This window comes from Meriones unguiculatus, chromosome 9 (genome assembly GCF_030254825.1).
Source record: "Meriones unguiculatus strain TT.TT164.6M chromosome 9, Bangor_MerUng_6.1, whole genome shotgun sequence".
Lineage (NCBI taxonomy): Eukaryota > Metazoa > Chordata > Mammalia > Rodentia > Muridae > Meriones > Meriones unguiculatus.
The window spans coordinates 99639141-99657327 of NC_083357.1; the positions used below are offsets into that span (position 1 = coordinate 99639141).

At 32.8% G+C, this 18187-nt stretch overlaps 1 protein-coding gene across 12 annotated transcripts in view; it reads right to left on the reverse strand.

Annotated features, from left to right (window-relative positions):
• Mycbp2 (MYC binding protein 2) overlaps positions 1–18187 on the reverse strand; it is a 246601-nt gene that overhangs the window by 160173 nt on the left and 68241 nt on the right. For 11 of the 12 annotated variants that reach the window (XM_060391566.1, XM_060391565.1, XM_060391562.1 and 8 more), the window contains exons 16-20: positions 16453–16598; positions 15881–15982; positions 11237–11344; positions 4917–5036; positions 2252–2333 (exon numbers count right to left, since the gene is read on the reverse strand). In XM_060391566.1, coding sequence (XP_060247549.1) covers positions 2252–2333; positions 4917–5036; positions 11237–11344; positions 15881–15982; positions 16453–16598 — 558 coding nt within the window. The remainder of the gene's footprint in view (positions 1–2251; positions 2334–4916; positions 5037–11236; positions 11345–15880; positions 15983–16452; positions 16599–18187) is intronic. The other variant, XM_060391563.1, reaches the window with a different exon arrangement.

Below are 18187 nucleotides of genomic sequence, written 5' to 3' on the forward strand. Positions count from 1 at the left end.
TTGTTTCAACATCAATATTTCCTGAAGATGATCAATTTGAGCTATCAAAATCAAAGTAACATCCTTTGATTTTGTCACCTCAGGAACTCACTAAAAATGAAGGGATGGTGCTGACTAGAACCAGGAAAACAGATGGGACTTTTGGGTAGTCTCTTCATCTTAGAAGCTGATATAAACAATCTTTCTTTCAACAAACTTTAATCTCACCAATGTACAGCAGGAATTTCATTTTATGCTGCTTGCTTTTCACATTGCAAAAGTTAAAATAAGGAGAGGGCTTATTTTAGTCTAGTTAGGATTATCACTATTTCTTTTTCTAATATGTTGTTTGACAAGCATTTATTTGAAGAAGGATATTCAAGCACCAAGTCTGACTTTTCAAAGTGCTTGTCCTTACTAGACACGACTACCACGTCTAGCTGCAAAGCCTTTCTGTCATAAGACTCTAACATCATTACCAGTTAAGTACAAGCAACAGCCATGGTAACCTTTATAATAAAACTTCCTGTGCCACAAGTCTTCAGTGAGAAACAGAATAAAGTATTGACTTATTTTCAACATACTGGATTGAATCACTGGTCCCTGTTACATACATGGCAGAGCAGTGTGGTGAGTTAATACAATGAAAACTATGGGGCTTATTTAATATCTAGAAGATAAAGAAAATGTCTTCCCCCCCCCTCACGGGACATCCCTTTGATTCTGTCAGTGTCTCAACTGTAGACTCTAGTACACAGGGAGAGTGAAAAGCGGGTTCTTAAACAAACACTCTGAGTTATGTATGACTTAAAGCTTCCTCTACAGATCTGATGGACAAGTCTTCTCTCTGTAGCATTAAACAACTTTAATTTTCTTCAAGAGCATAGAACTGACTTACAGTCTCAAATCCTTTCTCTAAATCCATGAAGCTATTTGTCTCCTGAAATCTTCCAGCATGGAGTGTGGTAAAGGCATAAACGTGAGACCATTTGTACCAAAAGTAGGACTCTCAGAAGGCTTTCCCTGACTTGAAAACACCTTGCTGCTCTGGCTAACACACTCTCAAGCTATATGAGAATCTCCACTCTTCTTTCTAAAACCTCTCTCTTTCCTAAGGATCAGATCTGCAAGATATCTGAATGTTCTCTTTATGTGTCTGGTTTTTGCCTGTTTCATCTTTCTGTTTTCCACTAAAAAAAAAAAAAAAAAAAAAAAAAAAACCATCTGCATATCCAATCCTGCCTGCCTTATCTACTACTTCAAACTAAAAAAGACAGATATCCAAAAGTTTATCTGACTATATTCAGATATGTACTGGCCACTGGAACAAAATCCATAGTAAAAGAAACTTAAGATAAATTATTTTTTTACTTTTATAAAATTATTCATAAGGAACTGGTGTGCAATTTATAGTACAGGAAAGCTATTTCTAAGCTATTTCTAATTTGTTATTCTTAATAGTTTCCAAATGATATCTATGATAACATCTCGAATTGTGCAAGCATGCATAAATTCAACCAACCAGCTACAAGAACAGTATAGCATCCTGGTTCACATGGTCACATCCTGATGCAACATACCCAAGAAAAGTAGTCCTTAGTTATGGTTGTCTTATCAATCCAAAGTCTATTACCAACTCCAGTAGGAAAGAATAAATATTGTTAAGGGACTATTAGTCACGTCTAATAATTGGGCCTTTGCTACTAATGGTAAGTTAAAATAGCTATCAGAGATACCAAGAGGTTTCATTAAAAAATATTTGAAAGCTACAATGCCATTATGTAAATACTAAAACTACCAAAGCCAGAACCACCTTCTCTTTCTCCACCCCCACCAACTCCTTTAGTAATGGGAGTAAAACCACTGCCTTCTAAATGCCTAACAACTGTGCTACTAAGCTACACTCCCAGTCACATTCTTTCTTTTTTTTTTTTTTTGTAAATATAATTTGGTATGCTCATTACCTTTACTATTGCCATGCATAGCTTGGGATAAAAGAGTAATTGAAATGCAAAAAAAGCTAATCAATTATTCTCATTAAACTACAAATTCAACTACCTCATTTAAGCCTTACTGAACCACACAATAAAGAACCACCACTAATTCTTGGGCTATATTTTCAAAAACACTTGTACATTATTTCAATATACATGCACATAGATACACACATACACAAAGAGAAAGAGAGAGATGAAAAAAGGTAGAAAGGAAAGAAAGGAAGGGAGGTTGGAAAAAAAAGAACATACTATATTAAAATGAAATTGTTCAGTACCTGGAATTAACATCCCCATGTCCCAGCTGGCCATGCTGCCCATATCCAAATGTATAGACGTCTCCATTTTCCATCAAAACCACTGAAACCAACAGTTTTATAGATTTATTATATGCATTGTACATTTATATTATAGAAATACTGAAAACTGTGTAATTTTCACTGTTAAATCTGTAGTATTTAAAAACAGGTAATAAAAAGATATGGATGGGATGAGTTATGGGAGGGCAAATAAAGCAAGGAATATAGGGAGGAAAAACAAATATTAACAGGCCTTGAAAAAACTATATGCAGCTGGGAGGAAAAAACTATATGCAGCTGCTCTAATCCCAGCACTTGGGAGGCAAAGGCAGGTAGATCTCTGTGAGACTGATGTCAGCCTGGTGTACAAAGCAAGTCCAGGACAGCCAGGACCCACAGAGAAACCCTATCTCAAAAACCTAAAAAGAAAAAGGAAAAAAAAAAAAAAAAGCCATGTGGAAACCCACTAAACAGACGCTCCCTAAAACATACACATATAAAAAGTTTAAATTGTTCACCCTTATAGGTGGGGGTACAATATTACAACTATACCACACATGCTGGCAAAATAATGATGATGTTCACTGTTGTCCTATAAAGCCATTTAAATATTACAAGCTATTGTAAATGCTATTAGTTCATCTCTAGAACTTGATGGTAAGACCCTACTGCTAAACACACTGTACATACTTCAATCATTAAAAAAAAATAAAAAAGGAAAAAAATCAAACAGGAATTGACATGGAAGTTTCATCTCTGCTGGCCAGCTTTCATAGTGCTATATGCACACTATCAAAAGAGAAAGTAATCTAACTCTTATCCAGTGTAGAACACTGTGAACTACAATGACTGTCTTGGCAAGGTGTTTCCACTGGTGCAGTGGTGGCATGAATGTCTTTGTTGTAACCAAAATTCTGACTAGATTTGAGAACTACTCCATGAAACAGAAACCATACCTGGCACCCTTAACAGGGCCAACCTGTGGCTAGACAGGTCATAGGCCACAGAGGAAATCCTACTATTATTATTTATTTAATAAAACAAACGATAATGATTTATGGCTAAATGCATGGATTAGGGCATCTCTCAACTCCTGTCAGAGAAGCTTCTTTATGCAGTGGATGGCAGTTACCAAATAGACCCACAACTGGTCTACCTACAGAGAATAAAAGACTTCTGAGTGCTCTGCCATAGACAGGACAGCAATATCACATACTTCCTCCAAAAGCTCGGGAATCGGATGGAAGAGTGGATAGGAAGATTTTAAAAGCCAGAAGTGATGAATGACTACAAGGAAATAGCACTTTCCAGACACAAAAGGGCTAATACACAAATGGACGGTCAGTGATTGTGACAGTATGACCAAGACCCACACAAGGCCAAGCCAAACAAAAACCCAGCATGACACAGGAAACGTGACCATGAACTCCCACCACAAGCTGTTGAGTTATTACATTTGATAGCTGCTGGGAGAGGGAGAGAAATTTTATTTAAGGGTGGGAACCCTAACTTCAGGGCAGGTCCAACACCTAAGAGTCTTTGAGAAATACAAATTGGACTTAATAGGTTGAGTGGGGTTAGGTGGGTGGGTAGGGAGGTAGGGTGGATCTGGGAAGAGTTGGGGGATGATAAAAATACACTGTGTAAAATTATCAAAGAATAAAATTTTAATTAAAAATGGGTAAGCAAGATGTGGCAGTGCACACCCTGAATGCCAATCCCTGAGAAGCACAAGCAGATGGTTCTCTTTGAAACTTAAGCCAATCTCATCTAAACAGTGAATTCTAGGACAGTCAGGGGTACATAGTGATATCTTATCTTAAAAAATAATAAATAAAAGAAATAAGTAATAGAGGCTTGTATAATTCTACATTTAATGAAAAATTATAAAACTTTAGTTCTGAAGAGTATTTTATAGGACATAAAATGCATGCTTCTTATAATGTACTTTCAAACTCTTACAAATGCCACTAAATTACATTGCCTTTTAGTGATACACGTTGGTTTACCTTAGTAATGGGTAAGCACACATAAAATACTGTTCTCTAACACCTAGGACATTTGGAAGCAAGCAGCTAGCGTGGAGGTCTACCTCAACAGAACAATAAAACCTAAGGTTTGCCAACGTCTTATCAAGTAAGAAAACACACTGATGTAACATTTAATTCTTATAAAAGTTAAATAGTGTAACTTATGCTATTTAAATGGAAGTCAATAATTTACTAAGAATCTGTTTTATTCATTTTATTATTTTAATGTTATATATTTCTAATTCAACATTAACAAAACATTATTACTTCTAATAACCACAGGGTCTTCTTGCTTATTCCGTTTAACATTTTTCTCTTTATCAATAATGTGGACAATATAATTGGAAGGCATTTCAGGAATTATTTCATCTCCAGTAATATCTTGAACAGAATTAGAAAATAAGTTTGCCAGCAGACAACCCAGAAGTTAGAGTTCTTGATAAGCACAATACTTTGTCATCACGCTACACTTCTTAAAGAGATTCTCCAATGAAGAAAACCCATGGACTGGAGATACTGTGCCTGACATGCAGGTAACAGGCAATGTTTACCAATTCTAAGCAAGTTATACACAATGTAAAAATGAAGTTGTACCCTAACGTTCCAGCTGCTACCTGAGTGGTGAAATCCACAGCCAACTTGTACTGCTCGGAGCTCACAGTCAAACCTCACAGATCCTGGAGGATAGGTTGTGATTTTGCTTGCATCTTTTTCTCCTCTATCTCCACTTCCATCTGAAAATGTTACAATTCATAATTATATCATTATTTATATTCATAACAAATTTTTAAATCAGTATACTATGGAAGAAAAAAAGAGAAAAAGGTTAAAAGGAATAAGCAAGGAGGCCTTGTGGTTGTTAGAAGTGATAGATCAAGAAGCTACCTGCAAAGAAGCCATTCTGAATAGATACAGTGTATGTATCCTTCTTTTTTTAAAGACTATTAAAATAAAAAATAAAAAGTAAAAAATGAAAGTGGTATCTGGTTATAGATAAAACCAAATAAGCTGATTAGCTGTGTAATAAAAATGAACAATTACATTTAATGTAAAATTTAAATCTGATATGGGAAAATTTAGTTTTCACAAAAAATAATTACATGCAAAGTCATTTAACGATTTTATTTAGTGATACTGTTAGTAATTGCTATTTAAAAAAAAATCTTAGGAGACTCACAGCTCTCAGAGCCTTTCTGCCCACTAGGATGGCAGCTAAACTTGAAAAAAAATTATAAAGACCAAAGATCTTTCTTATTTTATGACACTGTAGTTCAACAGATTGTTCTTCATCTCTCCCCTCGTACATCTCTTCCCTCTCAGTATTCTTTTGTGGCCTACTTCCTGGTACACCTGCTACACCTTACCAAATAGTCTCTCTGCTTTTGTTCCATCTTTCTATCTTTATTATTTTTATAATTTTCACTTCTCTTTAGGCTTCTTTCAGCCACTGTTTTCCGTATTTTATTTAGAAATGTACGACATTCTAACCATAGCATCCACATAATATTAAAACCTGAATTTGGAAATGTGTGAATAAGACAGAAAGACTGCTTTTTAAAATAAAAACTATACACTACATACTAAAATATGACCTTTATGTTATTGATATTCAAATTTCCTTCACACGGTGTGAATGAAAATCTGGAAGGAATTTCAACAGGTCAACTGGCCTAAAACACTCCATTGTGTCATAGAAACACTAAACCAGTGTAATAACATTTCGATACATATGTGAATCTATAGACACATTTTAAATTCTGTATTTTACTAGCATTTAAAAATATTAAATACAAAAACATTGAATTACTTAATTTTCATTTTATTCACTCTGATTCACTTTCATTAATATTTAACACAAACTTGACCTAAAGTATGACTTCTTTTCCATAAGTAAGTGGCCTTCATCTTAAAAACTTTGAACACTTTCTAACACTAAGACAGTAAAACCTCACTAATTCGGAATAGCATAAAATGGGTAGGTCCATATGACTTACTAAAGTATTAATTACAGAATATTCAGTTCTGTTATCTTCAAGCATCATAGATTACAGATTAAATACTACAACAAAGAAAATTTGTTCACCTAAATTAGACTTCAAAATAGGCCAACATTACATTAAAATGTACCATAAACATGAAAGTCCTTTAACATACAAGAATTAACAGCTGGACCCAGAGGTTGAAGGCACGTTGAAGGAATCCTTCATTTCTTGAGCCCTTGGTTTGAAAAGCTAGTGATTTTAGACAGGTTTCCCCTTAAAAGTATGACCCTGAAAATTCAGAGGAAGAAATTACTTTGAAATTTTTATTCAAAAATATTGCAAATACTACACCTGAATTAGTGAGAGGTTTTACAACAGGATAAGAAATAATACCCTTTTGCCAAATTTTCTAATGTGGGTTTGTCTGTTTAAGTCAAAGAAAAACAAATTTTAAAAAAAGTTCAAACATTTCATTTCAGCCAAGATGAAATATATTCTTTGGTCAAAGGCTTTCTCTCATCTTGGAAGATACTGGAATGCATACAAGGTCTCACACAAAAAGGAATACATGTTTTCCAAGGGTTACTTAAATCAAACACTAGATGAAAATAAACTTTTAAAAAGTCTCATAACTGGTAAAAATATAATTATTAAAAGCAAGTGTGATTTAAAATCCAAGTAGTTATTTCACATGATTTTTAACAGACTTAATAAGACATTTTAAATATTATTGTACTTTATATGAATGTATTTCATCTACTTAGAAACTTTTACCTTGACTTTAACAATTTTTCTCTTCCCATGAGTTGGAGGCTAACACAGATACAAATCCCACAAAAGACATATAGCATCAGAGAAGAGAAAAATTAAAGGCCTAATAATTTACTAAATAAAACTGATACAAATAAAAGAATGATAAACTTTATTTGGTATCAAAATTCTACTAGGAACATTTTGTTAAGAGTTTATGTAAATACCCTATATGTAAAACCATACCTGAATTACAGATTGTGAAAATATTAGTAAAAAAGAAAGGTAAGTCACTTGCAGACTTCTTAAAGACACATACATATAAATCCGGGTCTTCATTTTTTTATCTATTTTTTTATTAGTTACAGTTTATTAACTTTCTATCTCAGCTGTAGCTCGCTCCCTCATTCCCTCCCAATTCCACCCTCCCTCCCTCATCTCCTCCCTGCTCCTTTCCAAGTCCACAGATAGGGGAGGTCCTTCTCCCTTTCCATCTGACCCTAGCTTTCTGACCCAGCTTTCAGTTTTCTTCAGGACTGGCTTCAATGTCCTCCTCTGTGGGCTCCCTCAGGGCTGGATCTTCATTAATAGTATGATATAATGATAATAATTTTGAATTTTTTAATTTTGGCAAAGAAGTACCTAATAAGCATCCAAAATGTAGTCCAAATCAAGAATCAGCAAGTGAAATTCAACAATGTCAAATATGTTCACACTCATTACTCAGAAAGGACTAATGAGCAGCCAAACGATTTCATTTTGTGTTCAAAAAATAAGTTTGAATCACCTTACAAGTGCCCTCTTTATACTCAAATTATATATATACATATATATCAAATAATCGATGTTCACAGATACCTATCACGCAATATTAAAACTATGAAGTCTTTGCAAATATTTAATTAAAATATTACATTTATCTTCTATGAACATATTTTTGTAGAAGAAAAAAAAGCTTAGCATCTAAAGAACTATAAACTTGAAGTTTAATTTATACTTAAGGCCATGCATTTTTCAGCTAACCTTAGTTATAAAAACCTAAAAATAATCACATAGCACAATGAATGCTTTGAGCAAAATCATTAAAATGAAACACCAAAAGCAGTGGCACCTGCAATATCCTGAGTATCTGATTTATGCTAAACATTGTAACACTTTCAGTCCACAGTGGCTAAGTGGCTGCATTAAAATCCCAGCTAGGGGTGCAACAACTAGACATCAGGCCTTATGCATTAGCTTTCCCACGCCCAAAACAGCAACAGTAGTGCACACCTCACAAGAGCCTATGGAGGACTAAGCAAGGTCATATATGGAAAGCATTCATTCACCAATAATAATGTTTATTATTGTTTGCTTTATCAACATAGCAGTCCAATGACACAAGCATTCTTTTATCATTTTACTGAACTTTAAGGGGTTATAAAACCATTTAGAAGTCATAAATAGAACTGATTTATAATTTGAATATGAAAAAGGCTCATGTGGTTTTTTTCATTATGAAAGCACTAATACCTTAAACATTTAGTAAAAATAAATTAGTTACATATTTAATGAAATGTCAAGTTTTGTATATTCAGGAGAATTCTAAAATAGAAAGCAAAGAGTGCTATTAAGAGAGGTAAGGCTAGCATTCTTGGAAGATTTGTATGTGCAAAGCTTATACATACATGTAACATTAAATATAATCTTTATAGCAATGTAGGCAGCAAATTATTTGTATTTTAAAAATAAAGACACAGACTCTACAAAAAGCAACAATATGAACAGCTGCATAGTTGGAGTAAATGAGACTTGGGATAAAAATGGAATGCTAGTTAAAGGTTATATTTACACTATACTCTAACATTCCCAAACAGAAATGGTTGGAAACACTCCCAGGTACTTAGCAGCATGTCTTCAGAATGTCACATCGGTCACTCTAAAGTTGATTCCAAGACTAATTCTTGTATAATTCAGAGGTTCCTAACTATGCATGACAAATCAAAACTCCCCTGACTTTGGTAAGTAGCCGGAGTAAATGTTAATCTAGGAATCCTTTTGCCAATCTATTTTATGATCACAAGCTGCTCTATTTTATACAGAATTCTACTCAGTGGCTCAGTCTTGCACAGTGGAGGTTTTGTAATTAAAACTGCCATCCTATAAGCATCTCTGAGCAACTCCCACTTGGCCAGAAGCTCTCTAGGCTTCCATTGCAGGAAGCATTGCTGCTCATAAATCAAGTTTTTAGCCCTTAAAAAGCCACAGGGCAGAAACTGTTATTTGTCATCCTATACTTGTATCAGCAACATAATTAAAAGTCAGAAGATAACAATTAGTACAGTAAACTCAGTGAATAAATTAAAGGCCAAAGTACCAAGAAGAAAAACCAAAAGTGTAAAAAGGGAAAGTATTAAAATACAGTTTATTGTATTAAGAGCAGTCAATAGAGAGAAGAGTAAAACTAAGGAACTGGCTAGGTAACATAGTTGAGTTGTGGGTGATAAGTTAATACTTTACACATATAGGACACCAACGCATAACATTCATCTTGAGAGTAAGCAAATGAAACTGTTTCACTCCATAAAACCAGGAAAAAATATATAAATGAACAAACCTGGTTCTGTAATATCACATCCTTTTTGAAGAGCCTGTTATAGTTCTACAAAGAATAATCCAATGGCATGCAAAAGTTATAAAACTAGCTTTTTGTTTAAGTTTCTACAGCTATTAAGTCTACAACATGAGAAAAGGTATGATTTAAATCTGAAACACTGGTCTGCAAATAATACTATATTCAAAAACAATTAAAAAGTATCTTTTGTTTTCATAAGATACTAATACTTTAATGTACATCATGAAATTGGAATATTTTTTTTCCTTAGGTAAAGTGTTAGAAGAATCCATCATCATACATTTATGGAGAAAAGAGATTAAGAGAATCTATATAAACTTGGAGTACAATACCACAGACTCTAGCAAATAGCAAATACAATTTATATAATTTATTCTAAATACCGCTCTAAAGATTTACATACACATGAATTGCTTGATTAACCAGTAAATAAAGCAAATACAAATCCTATGATAATATTACATCTAAAACACTTATATTTCTACTTTGTATTATATATTTTATTATACATATTACATATTATAGTATACATATACTAATATATATATAAAGTTTAGGCTCCCTGTTTTGTCTAGTTTGTTTTGTTTTTGCTTTGAGTGGCAAAATGAAAAGCTGGGAAGGGTAAGTAATAACAAAGCTGGCACCATTATCAGGTCCCATATGAAAGCCATTTTTAAAAGAGGGGTTAAAATCTCTTGGCAAAAGAAAATAACAAGATATCCACCGTAATTAGACTAACCTGTCTATACAGAATGCATTTTCAATACTTCCAACTGCCTTCAGCTTTACCTTAAGCATTTTAAAAAAAAAAAAAAAAACAGCAAAAATAAGTTGGATTAGCCAACAAAGAGTACCTATTTTACGTGTTAGAATTCAAGATATAATATACATATAAATTAAAATAGTCTACATTATAGTCTTTCCTGATTGTTAACTAAACTATAATTAGCTGTTTAAAACAAGCATAAGCATACTTTGGGATTATTAAACTTAGGCCAGAACTCTGCTTGGGAAGTAAATGAAGCAGGAGACTCCTAGTCAGCTCTGTGGTTAGAACTCTGACCACTCTTGCAAACTGCAACACATCCATATGTTTGACTCTCTATTTCTACTTGGCCCTCAAGGAGCAAGTATATCTACATTCTTGTATACTGTTGACATTAAAATGGCAGAAAAATGCATTGGCAGTTTTAACATGACTTTACATATTGTATTTAATAATTCTGTTAAAGCTAAACCATTATAAAGGATTAAAATGCTACAGTATGATAATCAAAAGCAAATCAAGGATAAAAAGAAAAAGAAATGATACTTTTTACCTTTTTAAAGTCAATGAAATAGGAACAAATGAAAAAGACACACTGTGAAACATACTCCTTGTTGCAGTTCACAGCAGCAAGGAGAGAAAGAAGAACCACAGCCACAAAGAGAGGAAGTACTACTTTGAGCATGACCTTTCTCCTCAGGCAATACAACCACAGAAGCAAAGCAGAAGAGTCAGTTTTGTGCATTTTCCCAGAGACAAAATTCAAATGAGTGGAAGAAATTGGGAGAGCATCCCACCTAGGTGGTAAGGAAGACCAAATACCTTTGTGCTTGTCCCGTTTATGCTTTAGCTGAGCTGGATGGGATCTGAGTCTGGCTAGAGCCTGTTCTCGGTGATTCATAAAAATAGGACCAGCAAATACAAGGGGGCCTGAGGAGAAACATTTTGTATGTGCATAGAAAAGCTCACAAAATGAAAACACTATAATGAACAAAAATAATTAAAGCTAAAATGCATAAGAAAATTTATTTTTAACTGTTTTGCACATATTACTTTCCCCAATTCCCCAACCCATTAATTAACACATTACTATCTCAAGGACAGTTCATAAAGTAAAATTCAAATCTTCTGTTCTTCGAAAATCTGGCACTTATCAATAGTCTCAAGTGGATACAGAGGTTCTACTAAAATAATCTTAAAAGTACTTTTCAATACCATATATTAAAAATTAGTAAACATATACTGAACGAAAACAAGTTTGTTTCCTTTTGAAATAATGAAATACAACAATTTTTAAGCTAATCAATAACAAAGGTATTACAGATATTTCAGATCTAGATCACTGTTTTATTAAGAAAAGGTAAAATTGTTACTGACATTTCTACATATTGTGAAAGTATTATAAAAACTAGACATTGAGAAGCAAAACCCAAAATTTTATAGGTGAGTATATACATATGTATGTATATATTTTTAAAGATATATGTGGAAACAAAGGATTGCTTGAACTGATTTTCATATTGACAGTGGAATAGACTATGTAATTAAGTAGCATTTTAGGGTCATTTATATCATTCATTACTTCATTTCTTTCTTAAGCATGATTATAGAAAACAATCATACATATTTTTTGCTTTACTTATTTAATACTTAAGAAAAATATCTATAGTCAAAATAATTTTAATAAAATTTTTAAAAGATCACTTTTTCTTGTGAATATTTAGCTTGAAAAATATTTGGGTTATCCTTTAAGGACATAAAAACAATAATCTTGCCTTTTAGCAACAAAAATCAAAGTAGCAACAAACACCAAAGTTTAAAAATAATCTGAATTTTTAATAAAGCATTTTTCATGGTTCTGGTCTGTCTTCATTTTAATTAATTTTTTAATAATGGAAAAATTAAAACTAGAGTCATAATAAATTGACAAATAGTTTAAATATGCGGTATATCTTAATAAACATAAAACAAATGAATAAAAGAAAGCATTTTGATTATGTTCCTAGATATAACAAAAGAACAAGCAGCACCAATACGCTTTATAAGGCAGAAAAATATTTTCTGTGATTAATTATAAATAGAAACATGCAAACTTAATTTTAGAAGATAAAAGTATTTTTCCCTGTAATGCAGTAATTTATATAAATTGAGGCCTATTTCTAAAGGAATGAAAGTACATATTTCAAACATAAATACAATGTCTTATTTCATTCTGTATCACAATGATTTATTAAAGAAATTGGCATAAATTACTCTAAAACACTTTCTACCTATAAAATGAATATTAAAGTAATAACAACTTACTATAACATAGCAAGTTATATTACCCTTTTCTGACTTGGAAGTCTGATGGAGATAATTTTACCTAGAAAAATACAGCTATTAATTCATTAATTAGCTTCTCACTAAATTCAATCTTTTAAAATCTTCTAATGTAGCTCCGTCTCCATGCGGTTTCCTAGTAAGGGGAGCAAGGGCAGTCACTGGCATGAAATCAGTTGCCTGCTCTTTGATCACCTCCCCCTGGAGAGGTGGCCTTACTAGACCACACACGGATCATACCTCATTAGAGAGAAATACAGAAGCATCCAGAATAGCCTTATTAGCCTTATTGGTATAAGAAAAGACTACACAGGCAGGAAAATAAAATATCAAAATATAAAAATGTTCATAACAATAAGCAAATACATTTTTTAAATTCAGTATATGAATAGAAATATATAAAACTTGACTAGGAGATGACAAATAAGTAAAATTTGTAACTGAATCAAAGAATAAGGCCTAATTTCTTTTATTACTTTAATTATTTTTATATGCAGTAAAGAAGTTAAAACACAGAAAGCATTCTTAAGAAGAAAACAGACATCAATATGTACTGCAATATAAAATCATCTAAGGTAACTAAGCAAAATCATACATGAAATTAAAAAAATTATGCCAAAATTCTGTTTGTATCTTTGCTTCAAGAATTACATATTTTTAATTGCTACTTTGTAAATTTTTCATATATTTTAATTTTAAAAGACTTGGCATTGAAATTTGAACTAAAACTGCATTTCATGTATCAAATCAAGCAAGCAGTGGCTTTAGAGTCCTAACAATAGCAACACCGCCTTGGCCACTTGGAATTATAGACTGTAGTAAGTTTAATTTTATATTCTAATTTGTGACTAAACAGATTTTGATGTGTCAAAATGGAATCTGGTTTATTCTTGATAAGCAGTGGGGTATTTTTCATCATCAGAATCAATGTTTTATAATTAGAATCAAAATGCTGTAAAAATGAAATTATGTGGAGGCCAGAGCTATGAAAGTATTCAACAATTATTTATAGCTTAGCACACGCTAGGCATTTTCACACACATACTAACATACTTAGCTAGATAAGCACATTGAAGGTAAAAAACAACAACAAAAAAACAACAAATTGAAGCTCAAGGAAGTTAAACTCACAAGGTCTTATCTGTATAGTAGTGACTTACGCTGTCAGTGTAAACTATTATCCAACTGAGGTACTACTGAGAGTGATGCCACTATCGAACAGCTTGTGTCACATAAACAGTAGCTGAATTGTATCAACTAAGACTGACTGAATAGGCTTTAATGTAGAGCTAAGTGCTGAAATGTTGATAAACTTTGAAACAACTAAGACAGCTTAAAATATGATGAGAATAAAATAACCAAACCCCAAAGGACAAACATGGGCATAAATTCATCACTAATGAACACAAAAGAGTGGGAGCTAGAACATTAAAATTCTACCATTACTGCTCTTGTGTGGGAAAACAGAAACCAGCAACCTTCGCTAGCACAGTGGCCAAGAGCAGCACTAAAACACTGATGACTAGCCCTTCAACAACTTACAGAACTATGACAGAACATCATGACGAACCACACAGCCTAAAATACCATCTTACCATTCTCGCAGCAGCAGAACCCCCTAGAAATCTGTTTAAAGAAAATTTGCTAGGCCCTAACATCCACGTTTCAGACTCAGTAGGTCAGGGGCGTGGCCTTCTGATTAGTACCCATATAATAATGATAGTCCCTTTGAGACCTACTGCAATAAGTGAAAGCTCTGTTTTGGATAAGATCTATGAAATTATTGGGTTTTGAAGATCAATTCATATGACTCAAGCTAATGTTTCAAAATATAAAAATGAGTAGTAAAGAGATAATAATCGTAAGCAAAAATACCATTAACATAGAAGAAATAAAAGAGCATGTTAGAGTGTGCAAACTTCCCAAACATTTATGAAATCTAAGTAAGAACAGCAATGCATTAATCTCATTAAAATATTTTAAAGGCAATGACTTTACATGAATAAAGCCAAAGTGTCAAATACTCATCGTATTAGTCAACACTTCTGGTAAGTTTCTATTAACAATAATATGTACATTCCAAAAGTTTAACAGATTTTTCAGGTACAATTACTTAGTGTATTTCATAAAAAAAGTAACTTAGAAAAAAATGAACAATGAAGGTAACAGGCTACCATGCATTATTTAAAAATGTATAAAAATGGTGATAGGTTTATTTCTATACCAAATATCCTGTACCTTCTAGCAAGTATAGAAGCTTTGAAATGTCAATAAATTTTTCTAAGAATTTGCTTAACACAACAATAAAATTAACAATTTGTCATAACTGTACAATGAAAAGATTCTGTTGAAAAACCATTTTAGTAACATAATATTTATTTCTGCCTTATGCATTCATATTAAAATGTCATTTATATACAACTATTATTAAATATATTTTCAGGCTAAGAAACTGTCCTAAACAATAAAGAAATAATATATAAGCAATACATCTGTATTTGCAAATAAACATGACGTTCAATTACTTTTTCTTGTATATAAATAATCTTTTTGTCAGAAAAAGAAAGGACACAAACAGCACAGTGATGTACTGGACGGCAGGAAAGCATGATGATATTGTGTCAAATGACAATGATCATTAATGACTAAGAAAACAGAAATGAAAAGCATAGGTTAAACTAAATTCTGTCCCATAGTCAAATATACATGAGTCAAAAGTCTTGACTAAAGGATTGATCCTTATAATTTGCAACTGTCATTACTAACAGTATTTGCATTTTATAATAGCATATCTCCTCCCCCCTTTCTCTCTCTCACAAACACATTCTAACTGCAGACAAGCTTGGATTGGTAGCAATCCTCCTGTCTTAGCACTGGAGTGCTGAAACTACAGGCACAAGCCATCATGCTGAGCTGCATGGCACACATCTTACTGTGGTTGGTGAGCACTCTATTGAATTCACTGTATTAATACCAGAACAATTATAAATGCCACAAATATGTTTATGTAACTTCACTTTCTACTGGGACAGTAGGAAATTTACTATTTTTTACAAAATGAGGGTATTCTGTAAATGTTTCAGTTGTCTCTGTTATGATGATATGAAAGTTTCCCTATACTTTTTCTTGGCAGCTACATCTTACCTCTTCCATCTTCTAATCTGTGTCTTCGAATGACACGCTGTCGTTTTTCTTCTTGCCGTAACTGAAGATGTTCTTCAATATTAACCCCAGGTACAGGGACAGCTGGTTAATTGGCCAAAATAATAAAAATAGCAGATGTTATGTAACGCTAAATACATAGCAGCTATACCTATAAAGTAGCAGAAAACGACTTAAAACTTAATTTTTTATTGTAAGAATTCTTGTCGTATGAGCTGGGCAGCGGTGGTGCACACCCTTAATCCCAGCACTCAGGAGGCAGAGGCAGGCAGAGCTCTGAGTTCCAGAGCTGAGGCTTCTTCAGACTGAGTTCCAGGACAGCCAAGGCTACACAGAGAAATACTGTCTTGGAAAAAACAAAACAAAACAAAACAAAATCTTATCATAAAAGAGGAAAAGAAAAAAAAAAAGAGTATCCCCTATGGTCATCTTAGTAACCAAAAGCAATACTGTATATATTAACCATTACCTTAATTTTTAACATGTATTTCATAGAAAATATTTAAACTTAGAAAAACAGAGTTGAGAGCAAGACATTCAACATAATAAATTACCTAAAAGGAGGTCTAAAGGTATCATCTCTTTCACTGCATCAAGAATCCCTCTTTGTCTTGCTTCTTGACCATCCAACTCTCTTGCACATGCCTTGCAGCATCCACACACAGCACAGCCAGATTCTCCTGAACCACAACCACAAATCCTAGGTAGAAGCAAACAAACAAAAGACAGGCTTAACTGAAATCATTCTGATCTTTTAGTACTCTTTTCTATAACCATCTTTCCAGTCTCTGGGACTGATTCCAAAGAAAAGTAGGAAGTTTTAGAAAAATAATTAGAAGAGTTTGTTATGATTCTAATGAGTATAATTAATATATATCTAAATAAGATCCAAATAGAGTCTACTTTTGTACAATTAACTATTAATGCACATTCTCCTATAAGTTTTCTCAATAAGTGCCAACAGTTTTACCACTAAGTGTCAAGATGGGCTGGCAAACATGCATCAGCGGTCTCAGGGGAGTTGAGGGAGGTGTTGGCAGCCTTCCGTACTAACGCAGCTTTATCAGCATCAAATATGTCTCTCCCTCCTCATTTTTGACATAGTACCATGTCCGATTTTTCTCTTTTCACTACATCTAACTACCTAATCCTCTGCTGCTTCTTTGTCACTTTCATAAAAATTGAAAACCATACGTGTTTATCACAAAATAAAGACAAAAATCCTCCCTGAAGTTGGCTAGGATATCAGTGAAGAACTAAGTTATTGGTAATACTCTTCATAGATACAGAAATCATAGCTTTAATTATTCACTAGTTAGTCCTTTAAAACTTTTAGTAGCTCTGTCACATTTGTGATAACATAGATTTTGCAAAGGGACAAAGAGCTAAATACTTCTGGCAACAGTTGAAACAATGTGGTATCCTGTGAAACTGGAGGCTTTGAAAAACAACTATCCCTGACAATTTGGAAGATCATGTACTTTACAATAATGAGTGTGATATAAAATATCCTATTGAAATCTGTACTGAAACAATTTTTAAAATATCGTTTATAACACCGGACCTCCTCAAATAAAAGACTAAAGAGTAGATATTTCTTACGCAAAGATATTAGAAAAAATAAAACATTCTACAGACCAATCGCTTTCACAAAAATTGAGGTAAAAACCGCTGACTAAATACTAACAAACCAAACCAAAGAATACACTAAAAAGAGAATATACCATAACAAAGTGAAGCTCATTCCTGAATGTAATATTAGAAAATTAATGTAATAATTTACCATACTATAAAAAATCTATAAAAAAATATTTAAATAAATTCAACATAATTTCATTATTTAAGGAATTCAAGAAACTAAGAAGAGAACTACTTCAACAGATTCAAAGCCACAAATGAAACCTACAATGAACATAACATTCAATGAAAGATGGAAAGCTTTTCTCTAATACTAGAAATAAAACAAGGATTTCTACTTGATTAATTCTATTCAGCATAATACAGTAAAGCTTGGCCAGAGAAATCAGCAGGGAAAAATAAGTAAAAGGTACCTAAATGTGAAAGAAGTACAATCATCTCTGCACATATATAACTTCATTCCAAGAAACCTTAAAAGTAATTATACAGACACTCTAAAACTTCAAAAGAAGTAGCGGCTAATAAAGTAATTCAGAAAACTAACAAGATACAAAGTCAACATGAATGACGGTTATATTGCTTAACATTAACATAGACTGGAAAGAAAAATCCAACAAAAATTACATTGACAACCATCAGAAAGAATGAAAA